The sequence below is a fragment of the Temnothorax longispinosus genome, chromosome 11 (genome assembly GCF_030848805.1).
Source record: "Temnothorax longispinosus isolate EJ_2023e chromosome 11, Tlon_JGU_v1, whole genome shotgun sequence".
Classification (NCBI taxonomy): domain Eukaryota; kingdom Metazoa; phylum Arthropoda; class Insecta; order Hymenoptera; family Formicidae; genus Temnothorax; species Temnothorax longispinosus.
Genome location: NC_092368.1, coordinates 3,557,476 through 3,584,560, shown reverse-complemented (window position 1 = coordinate 3,584,560; position 27,085 = coordinate 3,557,476). Strand labels below are relative to the sequence as shown.

The window sequence follows — 27,085 nt, the reverse complement described above, 5'->3', positions numbered from 1 at the left end:
GCGTATGAACCCACACACGTAAATATGCAAATATACGAGCAATAGATATCATGAAGGTATAGCGGATTATTTAATCTGCTTATTAATTCGCGCGTCTGTTCTTTTATCAACTGATTACTTAATTCTGTCGATATTATCCTTTACATTAAACGCTGTAAAGCGACACGTATATCTAACAATATTATAAAACATTGTCAAACATTATTAGGTTAATTAAATAGCGCTACCAAACCTAATCTAAATTCAGAGAGGTTTGAAAATAAAAATAGGAGAAACGAGTTGTGTAGGAACGTTAAATCGGAGCTCGACTGTGTCAGTCGAAATAATATGTGTCTTAATAGGTATGCGGGGATATATTTTTGCCCAAGCAGTATTCTTATCATTCTTCTCGATTCTGCCTAGAACGAGCGATATCTCAACGCAATAAGAACGAATTAAAGTTCCACGACAATATCACCAAAAATAGCACCACTGCTATTGCTTATCATATCTCTATCGTGTAGCTCGCACTGAATCAGTAAAAATGAACGACGAGAATCTCGGAAATACCACGACGCTGAATTTTTCACGCATTATATGAACGTCGAAGATAAAATCTCGCGCCGCGGTAGACTCGCTCATTTTCACGGTCTTTCTCTGACATCCCAATGTGTAGACTAATGAAAATCAACGACGATGCGAGTCACTATACGTAATTAAGATTAATATCGGAGAAGAAATACAAGCGTAAAAAATAACAATGATAATTTAATTAATGTAATAAGTCAACGCGGTAAGAAACTCAAAGAGAGAGCGAGAGAGAGAATTAAATACATAGCATAGAGATTAAAACGTTAATTGGTACGCGTGAAATTTGGGAGAAAAAGGGGCAAACGAATAAGATAGAATTTATTACGCATCCGTGGACATCCATCGGCACGAAACATTTTCCAGCGAAATATTCCGAATTGGAAGAATAAATCGTAAAAGAGTAAAATATATATATTCGGAGAATGGTAGGAGAAATGATAAATCCGCCTTTTTATTGAAAAGACAGAAAGAGGAGGAGAAAGAGAGTGAAACGCGCTGAGCGGATAGATACCACCCGAAATCGACGGAAATCTTTTCAATGGGCACAAAGCCCACGGTCACGTGGGTGAGCCCCACGGGAAGATGGAATTCCAGGAGGAACCGGCGTTACAACGTGTTTCACACTTCGGGCTTCACCCGCCCACGCCCAAACAAATATATAATGCGACATTAGAATAACAAATGGCGGCTGAGGCGTCCACGCTTGAGAGCCACGGGGTGCCGTAGGTGCACACCTAACATAAATACTAATACGAACATAAATAAGTGCATGCTTACCGCGCCTCCTTCGTGGCTCGAAGAAAAATTCTGCGTGGAGCAGTCTCTGGGGGGAACGCGATAAAGAGGAAACGCGGAGGAAAAGTTGTGAGAAGTTGTCTTGCATTATAGGATGGGATTAAATTCTTAAAGCCTCACGGAAATCCATTCCCGAAAAGAATTCCGGAAATGCTTCAAAATTCTCGAACATACAGATCAGATTGTATAGATTTTCTCTTTGCTTCTCTTTCTTTGATTGAACATTTTAATAACGCTCCGTTATACAAGCCAAATAATTTCCAACATTGTTTAATTTAATGAATCGTTCGTATAATCGGATTTTATTTAATTTGATACAAGTCGTCGAAAAAATGTATTGAATAGTTACGAAGATATTTCAGTAATTAGCCCATCGTAAAATAGGATTGTAAAATTGATTTTACTCATTTAAATAGCAGATATTCTTCCTTTGTCTTCCTGTGTGAGATATTTTATTTCACATACCTTTTATATCAAATGTCAAAGAATTCTTATACACTTGGCGAATAAAGCTCGACTGTATTTTTTTGTGTCGCTTGAATAATATCTTATAATAAAATACAATGTATATTCCAAGATGTCAAATTTCGGTGTCCCTGCTGTTAGGATGCCACCAATACCACCGCAGACGGATGATAAAGCGCAACAACGACGGACAGAAGCCGCGGCATAAAAAAATAACGCCGATCATTTTCCTCCCTTCGTCGTGCCCGGGGCATATCGCACTCAGCGCGACTTCCCTTTCATCTCTACCAACCCTTCGTTGTTGCTATCCTGCGGGATGTAGTTACACGATGCCAAATGGCCGCCCGGGGACTCTAATCGAAATTAGTTTTTTAATTGAGGGGACTTATTTAGTCGTTAAGGCCTGGGAAGGGCGAGGAAATCAGGGAGAGGAGAGGAACGCAGGACGAGCACTTCGACTTTTCTTCTCCGGTCATTTTCCTTCAACCGCTCAATCTGCTTTTTATTTAAGCCGCCGCCGCCCCCCCTTTTTACGCGTGATACCTCAGCTAGACTGTAATTATTGTGGTATTATGGCTGCTAATCGCGAGGCAAGGAACGTCCGATCGTGTAATTATCAAATTCCTTATGTTTGTGAGTAAAAAATGTAAAAGTTCTAATACATATAGAATATAAATCAAGTATATCTGCGGAACAAAAAATAATGCACTGGGTATCACATTGCAAATATGAAAATTTTTTAATATTTGAAAATTTCGTCATTTGTCTCTATCTTCGATATTTTGTTTACTTTTGAAAATTAAAGAAGGAATCGCATTTTATATTTTTATAAACAGTGATTTATAACAGTAGTACTTTATAAGAGCGATTTGATTCTTTATTTCATAAATTAAGTACGCGTTAATCTTAAACAGAATTTTGTTAAAGCACCCATTGAAACATTGCCAGTCGATATTAATTACTTCTTTTCGACGCGCGACTTGTTTACGACTTAAATTGCGAATCAATTAGCATAACTCGCCGGGCCGTGCCCGAAATAGTCTGCGAATTTCACGAATGTTACGGAACAAGGCCGGGCCATTAACCGGATAAGTTTCTCGACGCCAGGACGACGAGGAGAGAAAGGTCACGAAGGATGAGGTCGGTCGGTAGGACGACAAGGGGCGGAGGGGCGGGGAGAGGAATAATGAGGAGGCTGAAGAGAGTATCCGGCATAATTCGCGCTCAAATATCGCTCCGGAAGATGGAAAAGGAGAACGGGCCCGATGGTACGGGACGTTCCATGGGTAATTTCATAATTAGCGGGAGGCAAAAAGCGAGCGGGCTCGACGAGTTCCATCAAGCGATCTCCAGCCTCGATTGGACTGGGACTATTAAAACCGGAGGATCTAAAAAATTAATAATGCGATCTTCACACGCGACGTTTTGATTGGTTGTAAAAAAATGTGAGCGAGATTTACATCAAATTAACCGTCAAAAAGAGAAAGGAAGAGATAATTTTCTTACCCGCAATTATTTAATGACCTCGAAAAAGTGTCGAAACGGGGAATTATCTTGATTGAATAATTTTAAAAATTACGGAAAACTATCTTAATTTTAAATAAATACTTACCAAACAGTGCACGTCACGTTCCGCGGGTATCTGCTGTTTACGGATCTTTCTCCGTAATAAATTCGCGGAAGACCAGTCGCGCCATTTCGAGCATTTCCACCCCCGCGAGCGAAATTAAAGTTACCACTGTTCTCTCGAGGTCTCGCTTTCCTCCCGGGTTTTTTCGAACCAACGAGAAAACAAGCGAAATTTACTTTGCGAGTCCTCGCCCAGCCCCCGTTTAGAATTACTCGTAAATCTGTGCCACGGCTTGTCCGAGGGGGAAGAAGCGGCAACCAGCTTCGACCCTGCTTCTCCCCGTAGATTCCTCTTTGAACGGGACAGTCCGGTCGATAAAACAATTGCCGGGGGGATAATCGGCATTATTTACGCCGGATTCAGCGTAAGATACACAACGGCAGCACGGGCAGGGATGTTACAGCAGGGGGAAAGGGGACATTTCGTGCAGTGTGTAACCACCGAGGGGTGAAGGCCCGCGGAAGATCTCCCGGGCGGTTATAAGCCCAAGAGGGGAAGGGCTGATCTCTCAGCGGCGGTGGATGGCTCACGGCTTATCCCACCCTGCCCGCCCCCGTGGTTAAAGTGGCTCCAATTAGACACGTCGCTAGATCTCGATGTCAACCGAGTGTGCAAACCGTCCCCCTTGCCCACAAACCTTCGCCGTTCCGTGTTATCCCTCGAGAACGAAGCGACGAGCGGACGCGATCCTGAAAGCTACACCCTCCCCCCGTGCCCGGGTACATCGCGCGCGCCTCTGCGAAACCCCCCCCTCCACGATCCCGAAAAGCCGAACTTTACGAGGATTTAGCGGTCGCGCGTGTCTATTACCGCCGCGCGTCGATCAATTCGCCGCTCATGGGTCGCCACGTGTGTAATCACGCGCGAAGGGGTTGCAATTAGCTCCGCAATTGGGTCCTCGATGCGTAAGCGGAGGAATGACGAACAGAGAGAGATCCTCTCGCGTTAATAATAAATGTCCTAGACGTATTTCACATTAATTTGGAGCCGAAATCCCTTTCAGATAGAAGCGACAGAGTATTGACGCTTTGAGAATTAAGATTTTATGTTTATCTATTATTAGCGTACTGTCGATTTTTTAAATTCGCGAACTTTCATCTATCGTCACTCGATAGAAAGTAGTATGCACAGATTTTGCGACATGATGTGTGAAGACTTTATTACTTATAGTATGTATATACACTATTATCATTATGGAGTGTCGTAAAACAAACAATCACAATGGATCCAATCTGCGCGTTTTACTGCCGTCCGTGATCCTCAGACCTGTTCCCAACCGGTGGCTTTACATGCGCCACTGCATTCCTTCACCGTCGCAATAAAATCCGAGACCCCGGTCGATCCAGGACATCCCCGAGTCCCCGCGCACGCAGTAGTCGCGTGAAAGCTACCGTGAATTATTGTCAAAAGGTATAATGCGTCGTGAAAAAAGTTCAATAGAAACTGTCGAGCGAAACGAACGTGACCACGCACCAAATGATGGCAAATACAAAGTATTCATTATAGTCTCTTTAAGATATCATTAATTTTGGAAGTATATTTCGAATATTATCTGATAATTTAATACAATAGAGATATAAAAATTTTGCAGCATTAAATTCTCTAGACTAAAGAATGATATATAAATAATTTATATATAAATAATTTTTTCATAAAACCTACGACTTGTTTTCCCAATAATGTAATGAACACTTACAAATTGTTGAAAATACAGAATCTAAAGATTTAAAATCTCTTTCCTGAGAATACCAATAAATTAAAATTGTCAAAATGCAGAACCGCGATCGGTCATAAAAATCCAGAGCTCTCAGAATTTTCTAGTTGAAAGGCTCGGAAGCGCGGAAACATTAGAGATTCCGAGGATTCGGCTGTATTACGAATTCACGGGATTCAATTTGAGAGAGAAGACAGAATCCCAACGCGTGTGGCATAGTTTTTTCGGAGCGCTTCGTCGCCAACAAGGGCGGCTTCTTCTAGTCATCGGGTATCGCCGGGAGACGATCGACAGATGCCACGGAATCGCGTGTCGGCGTTTAACAGGCGGGCAAGATTTCCGTTTAAGCGCGGCTAAACGGGCGTGCAAAGGGCCGCGCGCGGCCGGTTATACTTCGCGGCCATTGTGTCGGCCATCTTTGTGTCGATCGGGGCCCTATTACGGTGGCTTCCAGGCCGGTTAGGCTCGCGAACGCGAAATGATAGGTTTTGACAGGCCGCCGGCCACATTCGGGCGACACGCAAAAAAGTCACCCGATTTCTTCTTTTATCTACCCGACGACAATGGTCCTTCGCGGCTCGCTCGAAAATGGCGGGCATAATTGGCGTGACGTGATGGCTGCTTCCGTTATAGATCGCGTGTCCTAATCGTTTGTCGCCCCAAATTGCCGCCAATTTTGAATCGCGCACCGTGTGTCGCCATTATGCATCGTAATTGGGTCGTAATTGTGGGTATCTAGTCAGGAAGTGATCCTCTTTCGAAAAAAGCCCAGACGCCGACGGAGGAACATTTGGCGGTCCATCAGCTACTTTGTTAAGGGCCTGTTAATCTCGTCGACGCTCGCCAGACAGTCTATTATTATTGTCGCACTTATTACGCTGTTGCTATTGTCATTCTAAATGCTGTATAGCTACCAGTCTCTGATACATTATTAATATTTACCCTGTATATCAATCAATAATATAATCATAAACCAATTATAGATGTTAAGCGTTCTAATTTAGAATATTTAACATAAAGCATCTAGACAAGAAGATTGAAAACACATTTTCAAAAGCAGTTTTTCTTACAGAGATTTTCGATTAAAACAAACCAGAATAAAGCATAAATGTGATGACATAAACGTAAACGTTCGATTTAATAAAAGTCGCAGATACGTTTTATGGTGAGACTTGTTGGGCTAAAAAGTCATCTCTTCACCTTTTATCCTCACGTCAGAAAGTGTCTCTCAACGTGCGTAATTGGCGTTAAGAAAGATCCGCGACACTTGTCCGCGACTGCCACCCCTCGGGGTGAAGAGGTCCGCGCGCGGTGAAGCAATTTCCGCGCGAATCTGCCCGGAGCCGACAAAGAGCGAGTCTTCGATCGCGTCGCAACCCCGAACGGGGCGAACGTACGCGCGCGCGTTCACGGGAGATTGTCGAGGGGGTGAGCGCGCGCTCGCGCACACCGGGACCCCATTACCCAGGAGATTATGGTAAAGTGACTAGCTGCCAGGGGTGGTGCAATTAGGGCGCCACGAGGGTGGAGATGGAAACGGTGAGGAAGACTGTCGAGGGTTGAAGGATCGGCGGGTGGTAGGGAAGAAAAGAGGGGGAGGGAGGGAGGAAACGGTTTGCACAGAGGGCGGATCGTAACGCGCCTTAGTGGCGGTTTCGTCGGAATTGCTGTATACTCCCGCCGCTATTTTTGTGTTGGGGTTTAGGCAGATACGCGTGTGTATTGAAAGAGGGATCCTCTTTGGGTGCTCATGTGGTTCCAATGACTTTATATACTCAATTAAGGATTCAGTTTTAGTTCAAAACTTTGACTGGTACATTAACGTAGTAAAAAAGTAATGAGATCTAAGCGATGAGATACTTATATGCTTTAGTACGAAACGTGACAGGCAAGATGACCACGCGACCATGAGGGTGACTTCGCTTTCGTATAGCAACGCCAGTCGACGCTCGAATAAGACGTTCTTTTCGATCGCTTCGTATATCCGTCGGATTCGGTGTCGAAATTCTTTTCTAACTTACGGCATTCAATTACGATCAGATACCCCGGAGTCGCGTTCTCTCCGTCGCTTCCGTCGCCAGATTTTCCCCGTACCTTCCAGTCCGGAATTTCGCGCTCTCACCCCTCGGCGCCGCGCGAGAATGAAAACCGACGACGCGGCGCTGCCACAGGACACACCGTGTGCACGACCGCACACCGGTCGTCCTCTGTATGCGAGCCCCTAACACTCGACAAAATAGGCGTGTCCGCGCACGTGGACGCGCGGTTCACGCTCGCGCGCGTATAAGTGTATGCGCGACGAGGAGGTACCGTCAGTCAGTCACTCACTCTCGGACCCTTCCGCCCGGGGTGCATGCGTAATGAGGCATCCGCGCCATTTCTCGCCCCCTTTTTATTCTCGCTCCCTCTCCCCCGGCCGCCGCGGAGGACGGAGAAGATCCCTCCTACGACCCTTATCCAGACCCGCCGCCGCCCTTCGTCGACGAGTCGACGGAGTATCCAATTCGCCCTGCGGCCCCGACTCGCCGGGGAAATCCTCGTGCAAATACGTTCGCAACTGCCGGCTTTACCTATGTAAACATCCTTTCTCCCTCTCCCGGACGCGCCTATGGAAATTGGACCTCCGAATTCGATACTGCGAATTTCCATACGCGGAAGGAAATATTATCGTTGCTCGGGCGTTATGAATTTTTCACCCTTTGCGGTCGGACTGCCACCTAACTATATCTCCAAAAATCGGTGAGCGAAGATGCAAGATGGACATTAGTTGGATATATAATTCTTTTTATTAAAATATTCACGAGCTATTATACGCGTCGTGAATTATATATATGTAGACCGCTGTAATCGGGACTAAGAATCTCTGTTACATACGTAGGTTTATCTAGATTAACTTCGACACCGGAGGATTTATCGAGAGATATCATTTTCTAATCCGTCAAATTACTACGCCCTTCGTTATTATGCAGTCGACTCGCTCTCACCCTTTGTTTGAACAATCGCGATCGGCAGGATGTCACCGTGCGAGCGCAGAAGTGCAAATAATAAACTGTCAGACAGCCGTCACAGCCGCTGACCGAAGTAACGAAGGACAGATTGACGGGAAACGGACGCGAACCATAAATCGACCTCCCATGAGGGCCGTTTCAAACTGATCGAAGTACTCGATACGGATATAATTATATGCAGGGCATTCAGAGATCGTTATTTTATACCTTTGAAAGAAGGGAATAGAAAATCACGTGTGAAATGAAAAATTATTCTCTACGCAATTATTACAATATTATGTTACAAATTGCTACATATATAGTCGCACAATATTATTCTATTTATTACAGAATACATTATCATAAATTATAATGTATTATGCTACATGATTAATATTAATACGTTGCTAGTCGCGGATTAACATCCCGCATTGAACCGTTAAGCTGCCGCGTTTGAATTCGCCTTTTGATTTCCGCTCCCTTTAAGACAAATAATTCCGGAAGTGAAACGTAATCAACGTTGCGGCCATTATTGCGATCCAAAGGAACGAGTTCGCGTAGTAGCGACGACCTAAAAAATAAACGAAAGGAACGTAAAAGCACGGATGGTCTTCGTTTCACGACGTTTTACCGCAACGAGTTTTCCTGATGACAGGAAGGCATTCAGTCACGTGCGCGATCGCCGCGGTAACTATCTCGTCGTGAAGTGTCACGCGCGCGCGCGTGCATTTAATATTTTAATTAATATAAAATGGACAATGCCACTTGATTAATGTTCGCAATAGATTGGCAGAAAAAAACGACCGGCCGCAATCTTGCGTTATTCTTATTCCGTTTTCTTTTTCATTTCTTCAAAGCAATTGCGCTTAATTTCCATGCCGCCCGTTGAGTTACACGATTACGCACTTTTTTGCATTATCGATGTTCCACGAGTTATCTCTCTCAGAGAATCCTTGAATATTAATGAGAGACCGTGTTGCCTACAAATCATGCTCATCTCCCTGATTGTTAAGAAGTGGTGGTTCTGCTATCAATAATTCTAAAACTTAGCTAAAATTATTTTAACATATTGCACTTGTTTTTCGTGCGATCTTACATCTCGAATTTTAATTATGAAAATTAATTATTTATTTCTATAAAAAACTTTTTTTATAGAACTTTACTAACTTTTCGCTGAGAAAAAATTACATTAAACCGGACACTTGCTGAACATTTTACGCAATCAAAAGTATTTAGGAAAATAATTCTAAGATTTAGGAAAGAACAATTATCAAAAAATGTAGTTTTAGTGTGAAATAATGAAAGAATTCATATATTCTCTTGATATATTAAAATCGGTGAAGTATTCCGTTTCGCATTGCATAACATAATTTAAAATAATTTAAGTCAATTCATTAGAAATGAAAGATAAGGCAGAACCATTGCGCCAGGACTTGATAGCCAGGTGGAAATTCTGTCGCGCGAGAACTGCGACGCGAAGTGTCTAATCGCCTAATAAATGACGGAAGGAGGATACGTGGCCAAAAGATACGTGGCCGGATTGACATGTCGACCATAACGAGTGAGCCATTATGGATTATTGGGGTCACGCGCGTTTGATGCCATCCCCGATTACGGTTGTATATGATTGGCAATAAACTGTCAGCCGCTCTCGGTACTAGCCGAGCCTCATCGCTGATCGATCGACTCCGCTCGGACACTTTCGGAAGCCATTTCTCGCTTCTCTCTTTTATTCGCGGGAGACGCGAGAGAGCGTGAGAAAGTGCGTAGGAAATCGCGGGAGAGCTCGTATAAAATCGTGATTATCCATCAAGAATTGACTTTGCGACTCGGGCAACTATAAACATTTATGCGTTATTTTGTTTTAAAAGGCAACGTCGGGAAAGACGCCGCGAATCTATCTCTAGCGTCGATGCTTCACATATATACAAGCTATCTATATGAACACAATCTGAAATTAATTTATACAGTGATAATATTTAATTTGCTAGCAGAGAAATAAATCTTCAAAGTTACAGCATCGAAAAAAAATTACAATCTTTTTTTTCTTTTTTTATTAAAAAATACAAAGTATAGCCATGCAGTAGGAACAAGCCTATTTGGCACGAGTTACAATCTTTCCTGTAAGTATCATGTGCTGCCATCTAGAAATCACCTACGGTACTAAAATACACCAAGCGCGATCGAATATATTTTACAAAAATTTATTTACTTATTTATTAAATCTCGATGTGTAAAAATTAATAAATATCTATATTATCACTGCTCTATCGAGATAAGGCTCTATTTTTGTGTAAACCAATATCATTTAATGCCCCGACGGACGTATCTACGGTTTTTACAGTCTTTTATTAATTGGTACCATATCCTTGTGACCATATCACACTCCGCTTGAGTGGCATAAATCTCTTTGTCTCTACAAATTGAAATGACCGAACGGTTTCGCTCCGACGAGATAACTCATCCGGGAGAATTCCGGAGTCGATGACCAATTTTCCCAAACCCGTCGTTCGGTCCGGGGGCTCCCGTCCCCCCTCATTCGCCGGGTGCATGCCGGAGAGCACCCGGATTATTTATATCGCAGCATGCGCTTTTCTACCACGGATCAACGTCTTTCGTCGTTCGTTTCTCGTACACGGGGGGGGGGGACGAGACGAGACGAAGACAGGTACAAATCTACAGGAGGACGTTTCCCGAGCGTGCTTATCCCTCTGACCCCGCGGCATTAATAACATTTCACGAGATCTCCTCGAATTCCTCCTGCTCCTGCCTCTCCCTCACGGCCGCGGGGACCCCCCGTCGAAGAGATCGCGTCACTGACGTGTACCCTTCGCGCGGCGATCCTGATGGATACGCGGGATTCGATGGGAACAAAAGGATGTTGGTTTAACGTGGAAGGCGTGTTTGTTGTTTTGATGAGGTATAATAGGATGGATCCCGGGTGTTGATGCATAGCGCGTAGCGGGGGGTGCCGCGGGCCCCGGCCGGGCCCCCGCTCGTCGAGACCCCCGTAGACAGCGGCCGCAACACGTCCATCACATGTCACGGTTATGTATTTAGACATATCTCACTATCATCTTGCGTATCTCCTTTCTCTTTCTCCCTCGGTCATCTCTGCGCATCCTCCGTATCCTTGAACCCTCTCCCACGATTCCTCCGCCTGACGCTTCGTCGTCGTACGGCCGTTCTGTCGCATGTTAATCAGGATTTTGTCCTGCCGAGAGAATTCGTCGACCCTTGAAGAATTGGTTTTGTCAGAAAGACAGGGTTTGGAGCTAGGTTGTCCTTCGTGGAGAACGTTGAACGCGATAATTCAAGAGTCAGTACTTGAATTTTAAAGACGCGCGAACAATTTCGTAAATCACAATATTCGCAGAGAAAGACCGAAAATGCATTTCGATGCACTTTCAATCTAGTAGCGGTTTAACCACTCGAGAACGATCCGTGGAAGATAAATAAAGCTTTATTTGCGATCAATTGTGAGGCACAAAAGCTCAGCGCACGCGTTTCACATTTGCTTTCCAATCGCTCGTTCAACCTGCCTCCTTTCATCACTCATCCCTTCAACTCTCTGTCCAATTTGCTGCGCCGGTATTCCCGTCCCCTCACTATTTCGCCCGACGATTCATTAATCGATCCCGTAACAATCTCGTCTCCCCTCCGCCGCGCTGCGCCACGCCGCGCCGTTGGCCCTCGCGCAATCCTCTTCTTCGCCACCGCGCGCTTCCTCGTTGGTCCCCATTGGTCCCGCCTGGGCGCCGCGCCGCGTATCGTTCATCCAGGCCCATATTTCAACATTAATTTCCCGGATGGTGATACATCGTTCGCATCAGCCCGGCCTCGTATCAGCCCGGAGCTCATCATCATCCGCATCCCCTTTTTGCTCTATCCCGCTGTCGCGCGCACGCCCGCAAGGTTCTCCTCTTTTTTTTTCAACTTCTTCAGGGGCGAATGGCGACCTCTCTCTTACGCCCGAAGCTAATAACTTTAGAAGACTTCCGACAAAAGCACAATCGAGCAGAGAGCAGTTAAATGGACCAACTGCTTTACCACTTTATAAAATGTGCACAAATCTCTTGTTTAGAAATGTCAAACACTACTGTAATATCTATTCGAGGCACAGAAAAATTACAAAAAAATGGTTTATATTCGCGATTATTGTATAGTCAAGTTTATTTTTTATCTCATTTTTCTCTTCTGTATTTTTGAAAGGTTTCGAGCATGAAGTAACCTACGCTGCGTAACTTTAAACAGTCGATATGTACTTCCGTTTAACAGGATTGTTCGGGTCGGTCCGGGAGGGTCCGAAGTCAAATTCCATTAAGCTTTACATGTATCCGTCCCTGTCCTTACTCTTCGTCTTCTTCTTCTCTGAATAATCACGCACTCGCCACAGCGACCCTCTCGATTGCCGGCCGTTAATATCGGCCGCCAGGTAGTCTCTGTCGATTGAATTTTTTACTGGTGCCCACCGCGGAAGCCGCCAACTCGGGCCGGTATCCCCTTCGTGCAGTTGCTTCTTAAGAGTAACTGACGTTCGCTTTAAACGTCCGTCATTCGTCATCGGACCCGCAGTGCCAATACGATCCGACAGGAAATAGGACAGTATGGCCGCGGCGGGATCCCTCTTTCTCTCTCCGTGATCGCGCGAAATGTGCAGCATTCGACGATATTCCCCGTCGTTATTTCAATGATATCCGCGTCCGTTAAGCGGCTCGCAATTTACGGAGATAAATGCGTCCCCGAACGATCTCTGGCACACCGATCGTAGTCCGAACGTCAACCGTTCCGAAAGGATGCATGATTATCATCAAGGTTGATCAGTAAAATGAGAAGGTCAGGTTGCAATCGAGGTAGAAATGATAAACGTGAATTTGATAAAATGAGTCACAGATTATTTTTTTCACGTACAAAATAACGTATGTTTATAAACGTTGCGACTTTACATTCTATAAACACGTAGATAACATAGGTAATAATGACTATCATGAAAGATAAATAGAAGAAAGGATGTGATATACATTAAAAATAGCTTTGATTGTATCTCAGTTTAGCTAATTCAATACTTAGCTAATTGTCACACATACACACACAGTCTGTTCGTACTCGGAGTCTCGATGCTTTGTAATAAATAAATATTTTGTGCTTCTCACAGTTTGATACTTTCTATGATACGAAACAAAATTGTTGACGAAGTAAATAATATTGATTTTTTAACTTGTACATACATTTTTTTTCTTTTCCTTCCAAGAAAAAATCAACTTAATTTATTTTCAAAAATTATCTTTGTAACTTCAAAACTTTGTGTAAACTATTATGCTTAATTTTAATCTTTTTGGCAGTCAGTAATTGCATAATTACAATTACGATTTTACGGTAACTGTGCTGTTCCTACATCACGAAAAATTATTATTACATTATTATACATTATTACTAAATGTAAAAATCTAAATGTAAGTATAAATTGAAAATAAAGATATAAAAAAACGACACGCGACATTACTTACTAAAGTATCATAAAAAATATTGCGATCATTCAGAATTATTAATTATTTTCGCCGATTTGACTATAAAATTGTACGAATGTCCATCGACGTCCTCTAATTCCCTCGAATAAAACTTCGCCGCTATCCTGGCGCGTCCTTCTAACTTCGGCATCATGGAGAAACTACATTCCGCGTCTGCATCCACCTCGACAGGTTCTGATAGCTTCAACTTCAATTGCTCATCCAGACCGGGCCCTTCGATAAGGAACCTACCCTTCCTCAAAGGAATCGGCAGCGGATTGCGGAACTTAGCTGAAGCGTGGAGAGTCTGACCGACGACTGCGTCGTTATGCAACTAAATCAAAAAAATTTAATTTTACAAAGTAAAACACCTATTTGTCGTATCTCTATTTTGCTTTTGTCACTTTCGCGTTGGTCACGCGTGTTCGGACAATTACCATGATTTTAATGTCGGGTTTCCTAACGCGGAAGTCGTCCTGCGCGAAGTACTCGAAGTTCGTGTCTTTCACGGTGGCGAGACAGGCGATGTTGAAAGCGCATTGATCCAACAATCTCGGACCGTACTCCTCCCAGGAAACGTCCATACGAATTTCCTCGAGCACCCCTGGTCGGACTAGCCTGTCAATGTGCAATCTCTTCACCGGATCGCCTACTCGGCCGGTGTACAGTACAGTTTCCACCCTCAGAATTACAGACACACGGTATTCCATCGTTGAATTCCGATTTTTTATTAGTAAAACCACGCTGCCGGAAAAGAAAAGTTCCGAGTAAGTATTTCACAATCAGTGTAATAAAACAAAGAAAAGCATTAAAAGTAAATGTCTAAACTAGAGATGTCTTAGCTAAATTTGAAAGGAAAATAAAATATGTTTGAGGAATTCTATATATTTCTATGTAATTTTTATATATTATAATATTATTGGATGTTGGCGTATAAATTGAATTAAGTAATTGCTGCATTATTCAAAAAGTACTTGCAGGAATGATAAAATAATTCAATGAAGGTACCTGAATGGCTGTCCGATAATGATGTCATCGCGCAGTTCGAAGGTGAACATGACGTCGTTGAACTCCTCGTTGAGATAATAACGGCTAAATAAAGACTCGCTCTGGCGCAGCGCCTTCAGCATGGCACCACGTTCGTCATCAGACTCTATTAACATTAAAAATGATTATTAATATTGCTCTTATAATTAGCATTAGTAGCTGATCAGACACCATATTAAATAAATATTTCATGATTAGATGAACGATTACATTGATCGCAACGCTACGAGAATTCAAATAAAATAGTAATCGATAATATAACATAATTTTGCCTTCCGTTACGGATACAAGTTGGTTATCAAAGATTTTGTTATCTAAATGATTTGCAAGCAGCAACCTAACAGCGAAATATTCTCTGTTAAATCCCACTTACTTTCTGGATACTTGTAAGTGTGCGTAATGTCCTCCCTTGTCCATCTCCCAACCGCTTTTGTGCTGATCAGCTGGCCGATGCTGCGAAATCGTCATTGTCTCATTATTTAATACGATCAGTTCTAATAATCGCGACGACGATTGACAATTCATCATATACGTACCCGTACATATCCTTGCGAACTAATTTCAACGGCTGCGTGGGCCCGTTGTAACGCCAGTAGACTTTGTCGGCGTTGACCTCGGCGAAGAGGAACGCGTTGTCGTAGGGACGCAGAACTTCCCCCTTCTTCACGGCGGCCACCGATGCCGGGCCGCAACGATACGCGCCTTCGCTCAGTTCCTGAGGAGTCGCATCGATTACCTGCCATCCCGAGCAATCCGGCGACAAATCTAATCGCGTCATCCACACCTCGTTCCAGACGTGGAAATTCCTTTCACGATAAAAATCGATCGTTCTATTACCTACACTGCCATCGACGTTTCCTAATTTTTATTTAAAATCGTCAACCAAATCGCATCACTGATCATTACAAACAATAAGATTAATCGCTTCATGCGTGTTTCACGCTTTTCATTATTTTTGCAACATTTGATCGTGACTTAAACAAAAGCTGAACGTTTTTCCGCCCTCAAATTACCATATGGAATCGCTGTTGAGCTCTTCCATGATCTTCCCTTCCGCGTTCACGAAGTAGTCCACGGTCAGGCTGCTCTGAGTATCGTGCGCGCTCGAATAGTTGGTCACCACTCGACAGGGTATACCGAGAGTGCGACAGATCGTCGCCAGCACACCGGAGAAGACCCAGCACTGTCCGTACTTGACCGGTTTCTTCGTCTTGTAATACTGCTGGAGTATTTTCTGCGAGCCCATCCACCTCGTAGGTGGTGTGCCGCCCCCGTAATCGTCCGACCAATTTCCCATCACCGCCCCGTTATCGTCGGGGGAGTTTACCTAGAAATCGATCCCATTTAGCAGCCCGGAACTTTCGCTCGCCATCTTAAATATCACTTTTCAAAATACGGTTTAGTATATATATATATTGCAGGGAAAGTTCTTTCTCTCCCGAATGGCTTACCGCGGCGGATAGGCAGCGCGTTATGACGACCGGGTCGTTCCTGCCGGAAGCGCGGACCTTGCCGACCTGGTTCATCAGGTGCAGGGCGCAATCCAAAATGTCTCGTTCGAATTGCGCGTACTTCCACACGCTGGGCCGCAAGCGATTGTGACTGCCGCGCCAGATTAAACCGTCCTCTGCCAATACGTACTCCTGACATTCAGCCTCGCCGTCCAGGTACACCGCGTCGTCTGAAAGGGAGACATATATACTCTGCGAAACTTTGGAATCGGCAATATTAACGCGTTCGCTATCATCGGGCGGTTGGGAAACCGGCCGCTACAGACCATGCTTTATTTTTAGTAGTTACACACAATGTGTAACTACTAAACTGCACGTTTTCACTTATGCACACATGACTGTAGCGAATAGGCAAAGTGAGCAAGTTACATAATATGTCACGCATGACGTCGATATCTCACGAGAATTAATGCGTCATATGTGACGTGTGGTAGAGCGAACGTGTTTTAAAATATAATTTTCACCTGCTTGGACCGAGAATGTCCTTTCGAAAAATATTATAAAGCAGCAATAAAACAATTCGATAAATTATGACGCTGCTCGTGCGTTGGAAGACGCTGATTAGAATATCTACGAACACATACCTTTGCACCATGGATTGCAGATCAAGTAAAACGGATGATCCATCGTGTAACTGACAGCACCTTCCGACTCCTTGTTCTTGGTGTCGATATCCATTTTCCACCTGCCTATAATCGCGTTCGCGGATGTCACAACCTGAAGATGACAGATTTCGTTTAGCAAAAAGTCTTTTCCATTTTAATTCTATTCTTACTTCATACGAGCATGCTTAACGTTCCCAAATTAATTAAGACATATATCAACGGTTTTAATATTGCAATTCGCGAGAATCACCGATTCAATATGCAAATTCACTTACTTCAAGTCTACTTTACTTTTTGAGAGAAGAACTTTTAATTATAACATAATTATATAAAATTGTTTCATAATTAAAGTTATTTTGTCAAGCGTATAAAATTTAATTGAAATAAAATTCTCAGTAGCGAAAAATCTCGCATTTCAGCAACGCTTGCGACTCGCCTTTATTCTCAAGAAATTTGGTCCTCTGCCATCTATGGTGGTCTGCCAGGCAGCTTCGGAAATCTCTCCAGGATGGACCAGGGCGGTCGCCACCAGTGTCCCGTGTCCATGTTGTGGCGTCCGAACGTCGTCCAGGGTGAAAACGATAGAAATGCCGTCGATAGAAGAATTATAGTCCCGAGATAGACTGAGGTGCAGATAAAATTCCTGACCACGTCTAACGACGAGTCTTGCTCCGTCATCCTGACGGGTCATCAGCTCGTATCTGGATGTCCGATGATTGTCGCCGTTCTCTTCGATGCAAGGATCTACATTGTGAATTGTCAATACTGGAACGCCAAAATCCTCCCCTGCGAATGACAGCGTTTATGAGGATTACGAACTCTCCTATACGAAAAGATAAGAAAACTACCAACACGAAAAAGAATGGTGGAAGTTATTATTAATTCTATTCCGATGAAGTAACATTACGCCGTTGACAGAAGCATCTTCAATGATTGAGGATTGAATCGTTTCCTTTTCGCTAGACTATTTTGACAAATCGTAAATCAAGCTTTTCTTTAACCCTTGCAAGGCGGACGCCGGATCACTTCTGACCCATAGTAAAGTTTCTCTTATATATTTTGCAAAACCGTGAGAATGTTATTTATTTCATTTGTTTTTTATTATCTCTTTTCAAAAATGGGAACAATACCTAATATAATTTGTTGATTTGTCACTTCTGTACCTTCAGACATTACGACTATTTCACTGAAGCTCTGAATAAAGTTCATCTTTCCTGATCGCTGCTATACCGAATACTGCCTATAGAGTGCTTTCTTTGCATGTAAGTTGCCTTATCGCTTATGAATGGGGGAGTTATCCAAGTTACTCAAGTTACAGAACTCCTTGAGCCGCACAGTTTAGACCCTAGACAAAACAGAGTCAAGGCATGGGTCACGACTTACGAGTGACCCGACGTCCGCCTTCTCAGAGTTAAGTAAATTAAATTTAACTCTTCTTCTAAATATATTAAATTGAACGTCGAATACGGGTTGCAGTTCGTGCCTCATTTTTTTCTACACGGCTGTAATCCGTATTGTCGTTTTGTCATCCGCGGAGAACGCGAGGGACTCACAGTAGAATCTGAACGGAAACGGTCGGGTACGCCGATCGTTGAATATCCGGTAGCGATCGTAGAATCTGTAAAACATCCCGCGGCGGTCCGGGTGCATCGGATGCCCCGGCTGCGGATGCGAACGAAATCCTGGATACATGGACGAGGAACGCGTCGGACGCGAGTTCACCGAATGACTGAAGAACCCGCCGACGACGAGGAGGAAGGAAGAACTGGCTAAGGTGCTAGCTAAGGTGGGCCGCTGCATTCTAGGAGCAATCTCAAGGACGCACGTGCTGCAACGCCGTGCGCGACCATAAATGGCGTCATCGGTGACACCCGCTGTCAGTAGGAGTCACCCACTTTTCGTTCCCATAAATTAGTCGGCGATTTACAATCGCGGCCGAGTTATCGATACATCTCGATTAAAGCCCCATTATCTTGAATTTCTTGAATAACGTCTAATTAGAAGACATTTTAATTAGAGATTGCAAATCTATTCTCTCTACAGTACCAGGAATTTTTACATAATATATTAAAATTTAACGATAAGAATTATTTGTTATTAGTATCCAGTATTTATTAAGATGTATGACAAAATAAAGTGATAAGAAAGTTTTATTTTACAAACTAAAGATTCTGATCGCTATAATCAGACTATAAAAAGAATAAAAGTAAAATACATATTATTATATAATTCACATAACAAATAATACATAACAAATGTAACTTTTATTTGAACTATGATGTATATTGTTTATTTAAAGCTTATAATGATATAATTGTAGGGATTTACGAACTGTAATAGAAAGGTGACACACCCTTGATTTTAATATCTCAGAGCCATGAGACGTAATTTTAAAAAATCTTGCTGTCGTCATTACTGACGTCTATTGTTCTCACACTAGTCCGAGGATATATTTGTAACTTACGAGTTGCAAATACCAAAGCAATGATTATCTTCTACAATAACAGTAACTAGATTACTAGATGATTTGGTTCAGCAACCATGTAACTTCAAATGTTAAACAATTGCAACATTGTTTTTTGTTTAATTCTCTATTATTCTATATAATGTGAAATTTTAAGAATTGTCTTCTCTTTTGAATTTTGCAAGCTTCACTTTTTATTCAGATTTTATAAATATTTCCTCTTGAGATAAAATTTCGCAAGTCTTTGTTTAAATTACCTTCAACGAATTGATTCCGATATCTACAAAGATGCGAATAGGATTTCGTAACTTACGGACTTGCACACCTACGTAATCAATTTAATCACGTAAACCTACATTCATAAATTATACTCATTAAAGAGAGGTCATTAAAATCATTGATTTAAAAGAAAGCGATGTTGGCCATTTTCAGAATTTACAAACAATCGATTCCTTAGATAGAAATATCCCACAAATTAGAATGGTATCTTAGTAATTAGTAATTAATGATCAGAAAACAACGTCGATCATTACCCTGGAATGCGTGTTAAAACATGCAGTCGTACAAGATTCTCGCATTTAAATCGCCACAATAACAGAAGCGGTGATTAAGCTTCGCTATCTCTGTGAAATCGCCCATTACTTGCTATCGGATCTTCGTTCAACTCATTCGTTTCAATGTAACGAACTCGTTTTTCTTCAAAAGAACATGTGTAAGAAGAAATCACTTTATCACCGCCTACTTGCGATTTCCATTTCGGTTGACGTGATACGGTTCAATCCGGTGAAACCGACTTCTAACAAACATCACTCAACATCGGACAAACAACCGTTTGTAGGATTTCAGGTCAACTAGAGAGAGGTTTACCGTTTAGGGAGGACAAGGTGGTGCTCCATATTAGTCAGGGATCTGCGACAATTATGCGGAATTTAAAACAGTACCCTTCGTTGATAGTTTTCAATTCATGATATATTATATAATAACTTTCATTCTTATTTTATATAATCAGCTTTTATATGACAGCGTGACAATTTTTTATTCATACGCTTCTCGCGACACATCGTCATTAAAAGCAACTGATCGACGTCATGCCTGCATTAGCCGAGTGTTGCTCAAGAATTTGAATTATATTACTGCTTGATTGTTATTTGAAGAGAAACGAAATATTAATGAAAAAGGGAAGACAGAGTAGAAATATATTTTAATTAAATGGAAACATTATAGAATATTTTAAATATAAATATTATACATATTATTAGACGTCGTATTTTAGTACACACGATTTTAATAATGCGGCAAGTGACTACGTTAGGCGGAGTCACTCTTGTCGCATTATTCAATCCGCAAATAACAATACGCGATCCATTTGTCATTGTAATCAGCTTACTTCATCGGTCTTAATACGAAAATGATGGTGTTCAAATGACTCAGTCACGAGACACATATCACGGACGTGTGCGTAGGTATTGTTACAAAAATAAGATATCGATCGATCACACAGGGTGTTCCAAATTGAGATTTCTCACTTCCGATCGTTTTTTTTTTTTTTTTTAGTTAATTTAAAATTAGGCTCCTTTAAATAACGTTTTAAGATAACGGGATTTTAAGGCTAAATTTAAAATTGAATAAAAAATAAAACTTTTTTTATTTCTTTACAAAATGCTACCCGCAAAATGCAAATTACATATTTTCTACGCCACAAATACCACTAAACATGAATAATTAAGGACTCGGAAAGACGCTTGATGCAGTTTTTACGATGCATTTTCTGCGTCGATTCCTTCCGAGTGTTATAATTAGAATTCCTATCGAGATCACGTGTTTTACATTGAATATAATACTCGTGTCCGCGAGAAACTTGATGCTCCGGTTACAGATATATGCGTCGGGACTTGGGATATCTTACAATGTGCGTACGTAGTGAAGAGAAACGCTGCCTCCTGTGCGATAATGATATGTAAATCTCCGTATATAAGAATGAGAAGCAAAAAGATATAAGTAAAGAACACGCGACAAACACGTCGTGTCGATTTACGTAGAGGAAGCTGAGTCAACAAAGAAAGTTATCTGAGAGAGCGTGACTTAACGAAGAGAATCCCTGATGAGCAGTCTCCAATGGGTAATCACGAAAGCACTGCATTCGGCGAAGCTTTCGTGACTAATCTTCCGGTCAGCTTGCGACCCACGAGGGAAAGTACCGAAGAATTTTGTGGAATTGTATTTCGCACGGCACTTAATAGAATATAAATAATAATGCGGTTGTTTTTTTAAGGAAAAATAATGAATTAAGCAGCGTTAATAAATGTGTGCGCCGCTTTATTTGATGAACTTGAAAATATAAAATATTCTGTGGTAAAGTAAATTTTTTTTATTGAATTTTTAGTCAATAATTCGAATATATTTAGCTCATTCATGAATACATCGAGGAAGAATGGTGATAATAACGCAGCCTCATATCGGCGAAAGTGACGTCACCGCTTAACGGTCACGGCACCGCGCCACTTGCGTAATCTCACTTTAATTCTAATGTAATAAAGTCACGCAGGTTTAAACAATTTTGACGATTTTGACAAGTCAAGTTGTAAACTATAAAAATTTCTTTCAAGAAAACGCGCAAAGAATTGATTTATGATAATGCGCACAAATATACTTACTTCCCTAAGATAGTTAGCGGATTCTGTGCATCTACGTAGATCTTCGGCACGTAATAAATGGCGCCGTGTGACGAACGCGAGTACGTAATGAATAATGCCGTTTTAAATGTACATAATCATAATGAAGGCCGGCGCCTCGCGAGAGAGGCGGAAGCTGACACTTCCCATTTGGCTGAAGTATATTTTCTCACATATGAGAGAGCGCGCGATAAATTGTGCGTGCTCGAACGAACAAATCACGCATTATATCGACGGGATCCGCGTTTATTTACAAATCACTCGGCCGCGAGTCGGAATACAGAAACCAATTCTACTCTGAGAAAATAATGCAATACCTCCTCTCTCTTTTATGTTTTTTGACAAAATTATTTTATTGAACGTAACGGAAAAAGCGCGAAATTTCCTTAATTTATCAAGCGAAGACGAAAACTTGCAGATAACGAAGATATCTGTCCTACTTTTTTCGCGTCACTTTATAATATCATAATTTCCATATTTTTTTATTTTTGTACACATGTATATATATATATATATATATATATATATATATATATATATAGATATGTATTTTTCATTTTTTTTTTGTACTTTTGACGAATTGAAAATCAGTGTTACATGATAGAATTCATAGCCAAGTTGACGATTGCATTCAAGCGTGCGAATAAGCGAATAAGAATCTCTACCTATGCTCTTATATCGCCGCTCAACTCATCAATCGTTTTCGTCGTTCAATAGTACTTATGTCACAATAATAAAATCACCGCCTACATATCAAACTACCGGCCTTGCGATTTTTTCTTCTTGAGACGTGATGACATCATACGTTATATATAGTCTAACATAAACCGTCTGTGATTTTTATCACACCAAAAATCGTTGACTAAACACACGTTTTCTCGGCACGCGTCGCATAAAACTTACAGCCACAACATACCGTCCTTGACCAATATTTTGAAAATAGATTTTATAGGGCATGCCGGAAAAGCACTTTGCTTCTTGACTGGAATGTCAAGAATGACAGCACGATTTAGCTGTTCAACTCTTTACCACTGTATTCAAGTTTTTTTTTTAAGTTTTCTAGCAAGCTAAACATCGCTTAACCCGTTGAGGTCACACCTCCTAAAAGTAACGTAGAGGTCACATGGGGTCCAATGGACCCCACAACAGTTTCTATTTGCGTTCTTTTTGATGTATTGACTCAAACCTTGAACTGGAATTAATTTATGACTTCCTCTTGATAATCCAATAATTTAAAAAATTTTTTTATGTTGAAAAAACGCGAGGAAAAAATTTTTTTTCGAGAAATTTGACTTTTTACACAAAAATATTCATCAAAATTTTTTGAGATAGAGCAAAAAAACTTTGTGCGTTTTACTCTCAAAATAGTATACTTTTAAGAAAAAAAAAGCCTGGGGTTCACTGGACCCCATGTGACCTCAACGGGTTAATTTATGCATTTTGATCGAATTTTTTAGTGTAAAAAAAAACAAGGTATATATTTTCAAGAGTCACAATAAAATTATTATATTGATTGAAAATTATTATATAATTATTATTATGATTCAAAATTATTTTTATAAAACAAAATTCTTGAACATTGTGCAAATAAAATCGTAAACTCGAAGAATTCCGGCGTTAAAGGAGTTATAAAATCATTTTGTGATAATTCTCACATCTTTCGTTTACATGCGAAAATCAGGAGCTCTCGCTAAACATTGCGCCTCACTGCATTATTTGCATTCCGGCGGGCACGTGCCCTCGTTTACGACGATTTACTTTTAGGCCGCATTATCTTACGCGCTCGCGTGATTCATACCGCTGACGTTTGACTATCTTAGCTCTTTTATTAATTGATTTCCACCCCGCCCGCGCACGCGAACTCTGTCCTCAGAGGGGTCAATTGCCTACGTGGTGTCAGATCAAATATGTCTGGGAATACTCCTCGTTATCGGGATTTACTTGATCGCGGACGTTGCATAGACATTGCAAAAAAAACCGCTCGGCGTGACAAATCCAATTGTTGATTAAAGAAAATAATGTGTTTTCGCGGGAATATTGATGAATATTCTTATATAATATCCTGCTGGTTCTAAACTAAACAAATGGATAAATATAGACAGATATATCGCTATTTATTATGCGCTCTAAGATAGCATTCTTTTATAACTTTCAATGTATGTATGCTTTCAGCATATTGTAAAACATTTTGAAACCAAATTAATACGAAATGAAGAAAAATCGTAAAGAAAAGAAGAAGAAATGAAAATAAAATAATGACAAAGAATGAAAAAAATAATGCCGTTGTATATAATAGAGATATTCACTTTTATACTCCGATTCTCGCACGAATTGCGTATACGACAGAGACAATTAAAACTGAGCAAATAATTGTATGGCTATCAATAATTAGACATCGTGCTAATAATAGTAGATGCGTAATCACTTCACTTTTGATATCCATAAATATATCATTCATCACTTCTCGGTAACATGAAACGAGTCGGTCAGAGAGAGATTTGTAAAAATTTATTGACTCACGTACCGGAAGCGAGAGCACGCAAGAGCCATTCGGACCCAAGAAAGATGATATTCTTATCTCTCTTGCGATTTTTTATAAGCTCCTCTCTCTTAATGCGATCCATACTTTCGGTAGATATGCAGATAATCGTAATCCCGCAAGAATATTTAGTTCGCCCCGGGAAAACATTAAGAACGTAATCTATTCGAAAAGTTACTCCTTCCACGAACTTTTTAATCAGCATTAATAATAGCATTATAATTAGGATTTCTTCCTACCCTCAGTGTGCAAGTACATGGATATTACGGCATCAACATTAACATAAATTATATTATGTAGGATTTTTAATATTTTTTAAAATGCCAGAATTTTTATCTGATTTCTTTTTACTCGACTAGCAATTAATAATAATTAAAGCACATACAGGATTAACTTACCATGGGAAGTGGAAGGCGGTCGCGGTCTCTCGATAGGATGGATTTGCTGGGGCCTGAACACGGCCCTAAATCCGGAGAGGCATGAGCACGAGCAACACCTTTTCATCATAATTAGCTGCGAGTACGAACGCTATTCGTATAAAAATTATGTCTTCGATATTACTCGTCGATCATAAATCCAAGCGTTTTATAAATCATGCCTGATAAAATGTTTATTAATTTTTATCATTTTTTAAATCTTATAAGCTTCTTTCGAATACCAACATTTATGAAAAGTCCGCATCCGTCAGGCGTGAAACTCTAAAAACAATTAAACAGATATAAAATTAGAAATAATTAAGTGGTGTAATTGCGTGGATAATTTTTTTTTAGTTTAGCTAAAGCGTCTGTTGATTCAAATAAGACTCGAAGAAAATGTTGTTGCTGCGATTAATCTTAAGTCTATAATTGAGTACATTTAATCAAGGACGAGCGGAATCGTTCAAAGCGAGACATAGACGATTTATTAACGTTCGTATGCATAACTGTAATTAAAGAAATTGCTGCGCGATTGTCTATTCATTCAAAATATGTCGCAAAATTTTATCGGGTGATATTTTCGAAAGAGTAAAGAATTGATAAATTGAAGAAGATGCCTTATCGCGTATAACATTTTATTTTATAATATTATTCTAATAATCTCTCTATTGCATAACTGCAATTATATTCTATTTTAATTAAAAGATAATAAATTAATAACGTAATATAATAAATTATCTATTTTGATGTAAATCACTATCTTAATAAACAATAAAATTTACAGACCGCTTCTATTTATAAATTTTATAAATTGTTGATACCATTGAGGTTCTTATCACTTAAATAACCTTGGAAAATCGTAAGTCACAATTTTACAATTTCCAATGTATTATCAGAAATAAGTAATAATAAGATTTTCGATATTTATTAAACAAATATTAATAAATATTTATTTTATTTTCTCTCTCTTTTCTCCTGCAGCGAATAAGTATAACTTTCTCATGAGAATAAAATTTTTTAAAAAATAGTTTTGGAATAATTCTGTACCTGCAGTTTAATAATCTAATAATAATCTATTTAATTTTAATAATTTATTTTTCTTTCACAAATAAGACTTGTATGATATCACATCACTGTGCACATCACGAGCGCGTGTTAAATGTGAGATGATTGAAACAGCGTGTCAGTCTCCGTGCCGAGTTGTCGAACGACTGTCAGTGAAAATCAGCTGCCATGCAGCAGCGGAGCAAACGTATCTCCCGCCAGTCTTCAGTTAACTTTTAGAGACATTTAACAGTAATGATATGCGAACGTAGGCACCTTTTATGCAACATTGCAAAACACGCCTCTTTAGATAGTAAAGTAGATGCTGCGCTCGTTAATGACTCTGTCGTTAGCTCCTACGTGTTTTTTGCTCGCTGTGTTTCTATCATTTATGTTAGTAATTATGTTACAAGTACACGTAAATATCAATCTTCATCCAGAAACATTGGATCACACAGAGGACTTTATCCTTAATGAAAAATTGATATTATATATAGTGATTTATACGTTAAAGTGAAGTATTAATTCAAATATGTTATTTATTAATGGCATAAAAACTCAAATTAAGAAATAGTCAAGTTGAATTAAAAAGTTAAGTCAAAATGATTTAAGTAAAAAATTGAGTTAAATTGAGTCAGGAAAGGGACAGTCGATTCCCAGATGTAAACTTTTTTACATGATAAGAGATTACTCGCGCACGCAAAATTATTATTCAAAATAATATACATATTAATGAACAATTTAATATATATATTAGTATAATAAACGATAAGCGTGACAAAGAGAAGCAAAAATAATTTGATATATAAATTGCTATATCGCGCGTATATTAGTTAATATAACTATTGACCTGATAAGACGTACACTAATACAGACGCGCGCAACGACGTGAGTAAATGATAGCGAGGATAATACATATTTTTAGCTCTCACGTAACACACCACGCAGGAATTTGTTCTCTGAATTTCGTAAGTCAGTTCAGTTTCCGTGGCGAAGACGTGCCAGGACGCTCTCTTATTTCAATCAAATTTAGACTAGAAGCGCAAAATGATGAAAGTTCCTAAATAAACAGTTTCACAGGAACCGAGAAAGAGACCTTCCGTATAAGAAAAGCTGTTA

At 40.5% G+C, this 27,085-nt stretch overlaps 1 protein-coding gene across 5 annotated transcripts; it reads right to left on the bottom strand.

The window, feature by feature from the left end:
* Positions 1–13,034: 13,034 nt before the first annotated feature.
* Tg (transglutaminase) lies at positions 13,035–26,439 on the bottom strand. Of its 5 annotated transcripts, XM_071793843.1 has the most exons (12): positions 25,970–26,439; positions 25,169–25,204; positions 24,905–25,034; positions 17,268–17,617; positions 16,811–16,943; positions 16,167–16,396; positions 15,729–16,042; positions 15,252–15,521; positions 15,089–15,168; positions 14,677–14,821; positions 14,106–14,412; positions 13,035–14,002 (listed from the first exon to the last, which is right to left on the bottom strand). In XM_071793843.1, the coding sequence occupies exons 3-12, from the start codon at positions 25,011–25,013 to the stop codon at positions 13,694–13,696; spliced, it is 2,247 nt and encodes a 748-aa protein (XP_071649944.1). In that variant the 5' UTR covers positions 25,014–25,034; positions 25,169–25,204; positions 25,970–26,439; the 3' UTR covers positions 13,035–13,693. The 5 variants fall into 5 exon arrangements, with proteins under 5 accessions (XP_071649944.1, XP_071649943.1, XP_071649946.1 ...); XM_071793842.1 differs by having other exon boundaries at positions 24,905–25,204; XM_071793845.1 differs by lacking the exons at positions 24,905–25,034; positions 25,169–25,204; positions 25,970–26,439 and adding an exon at positions 21,950–22,108.
* Positions 26,440–27,085: the final 646 nt, after the last annotated feature.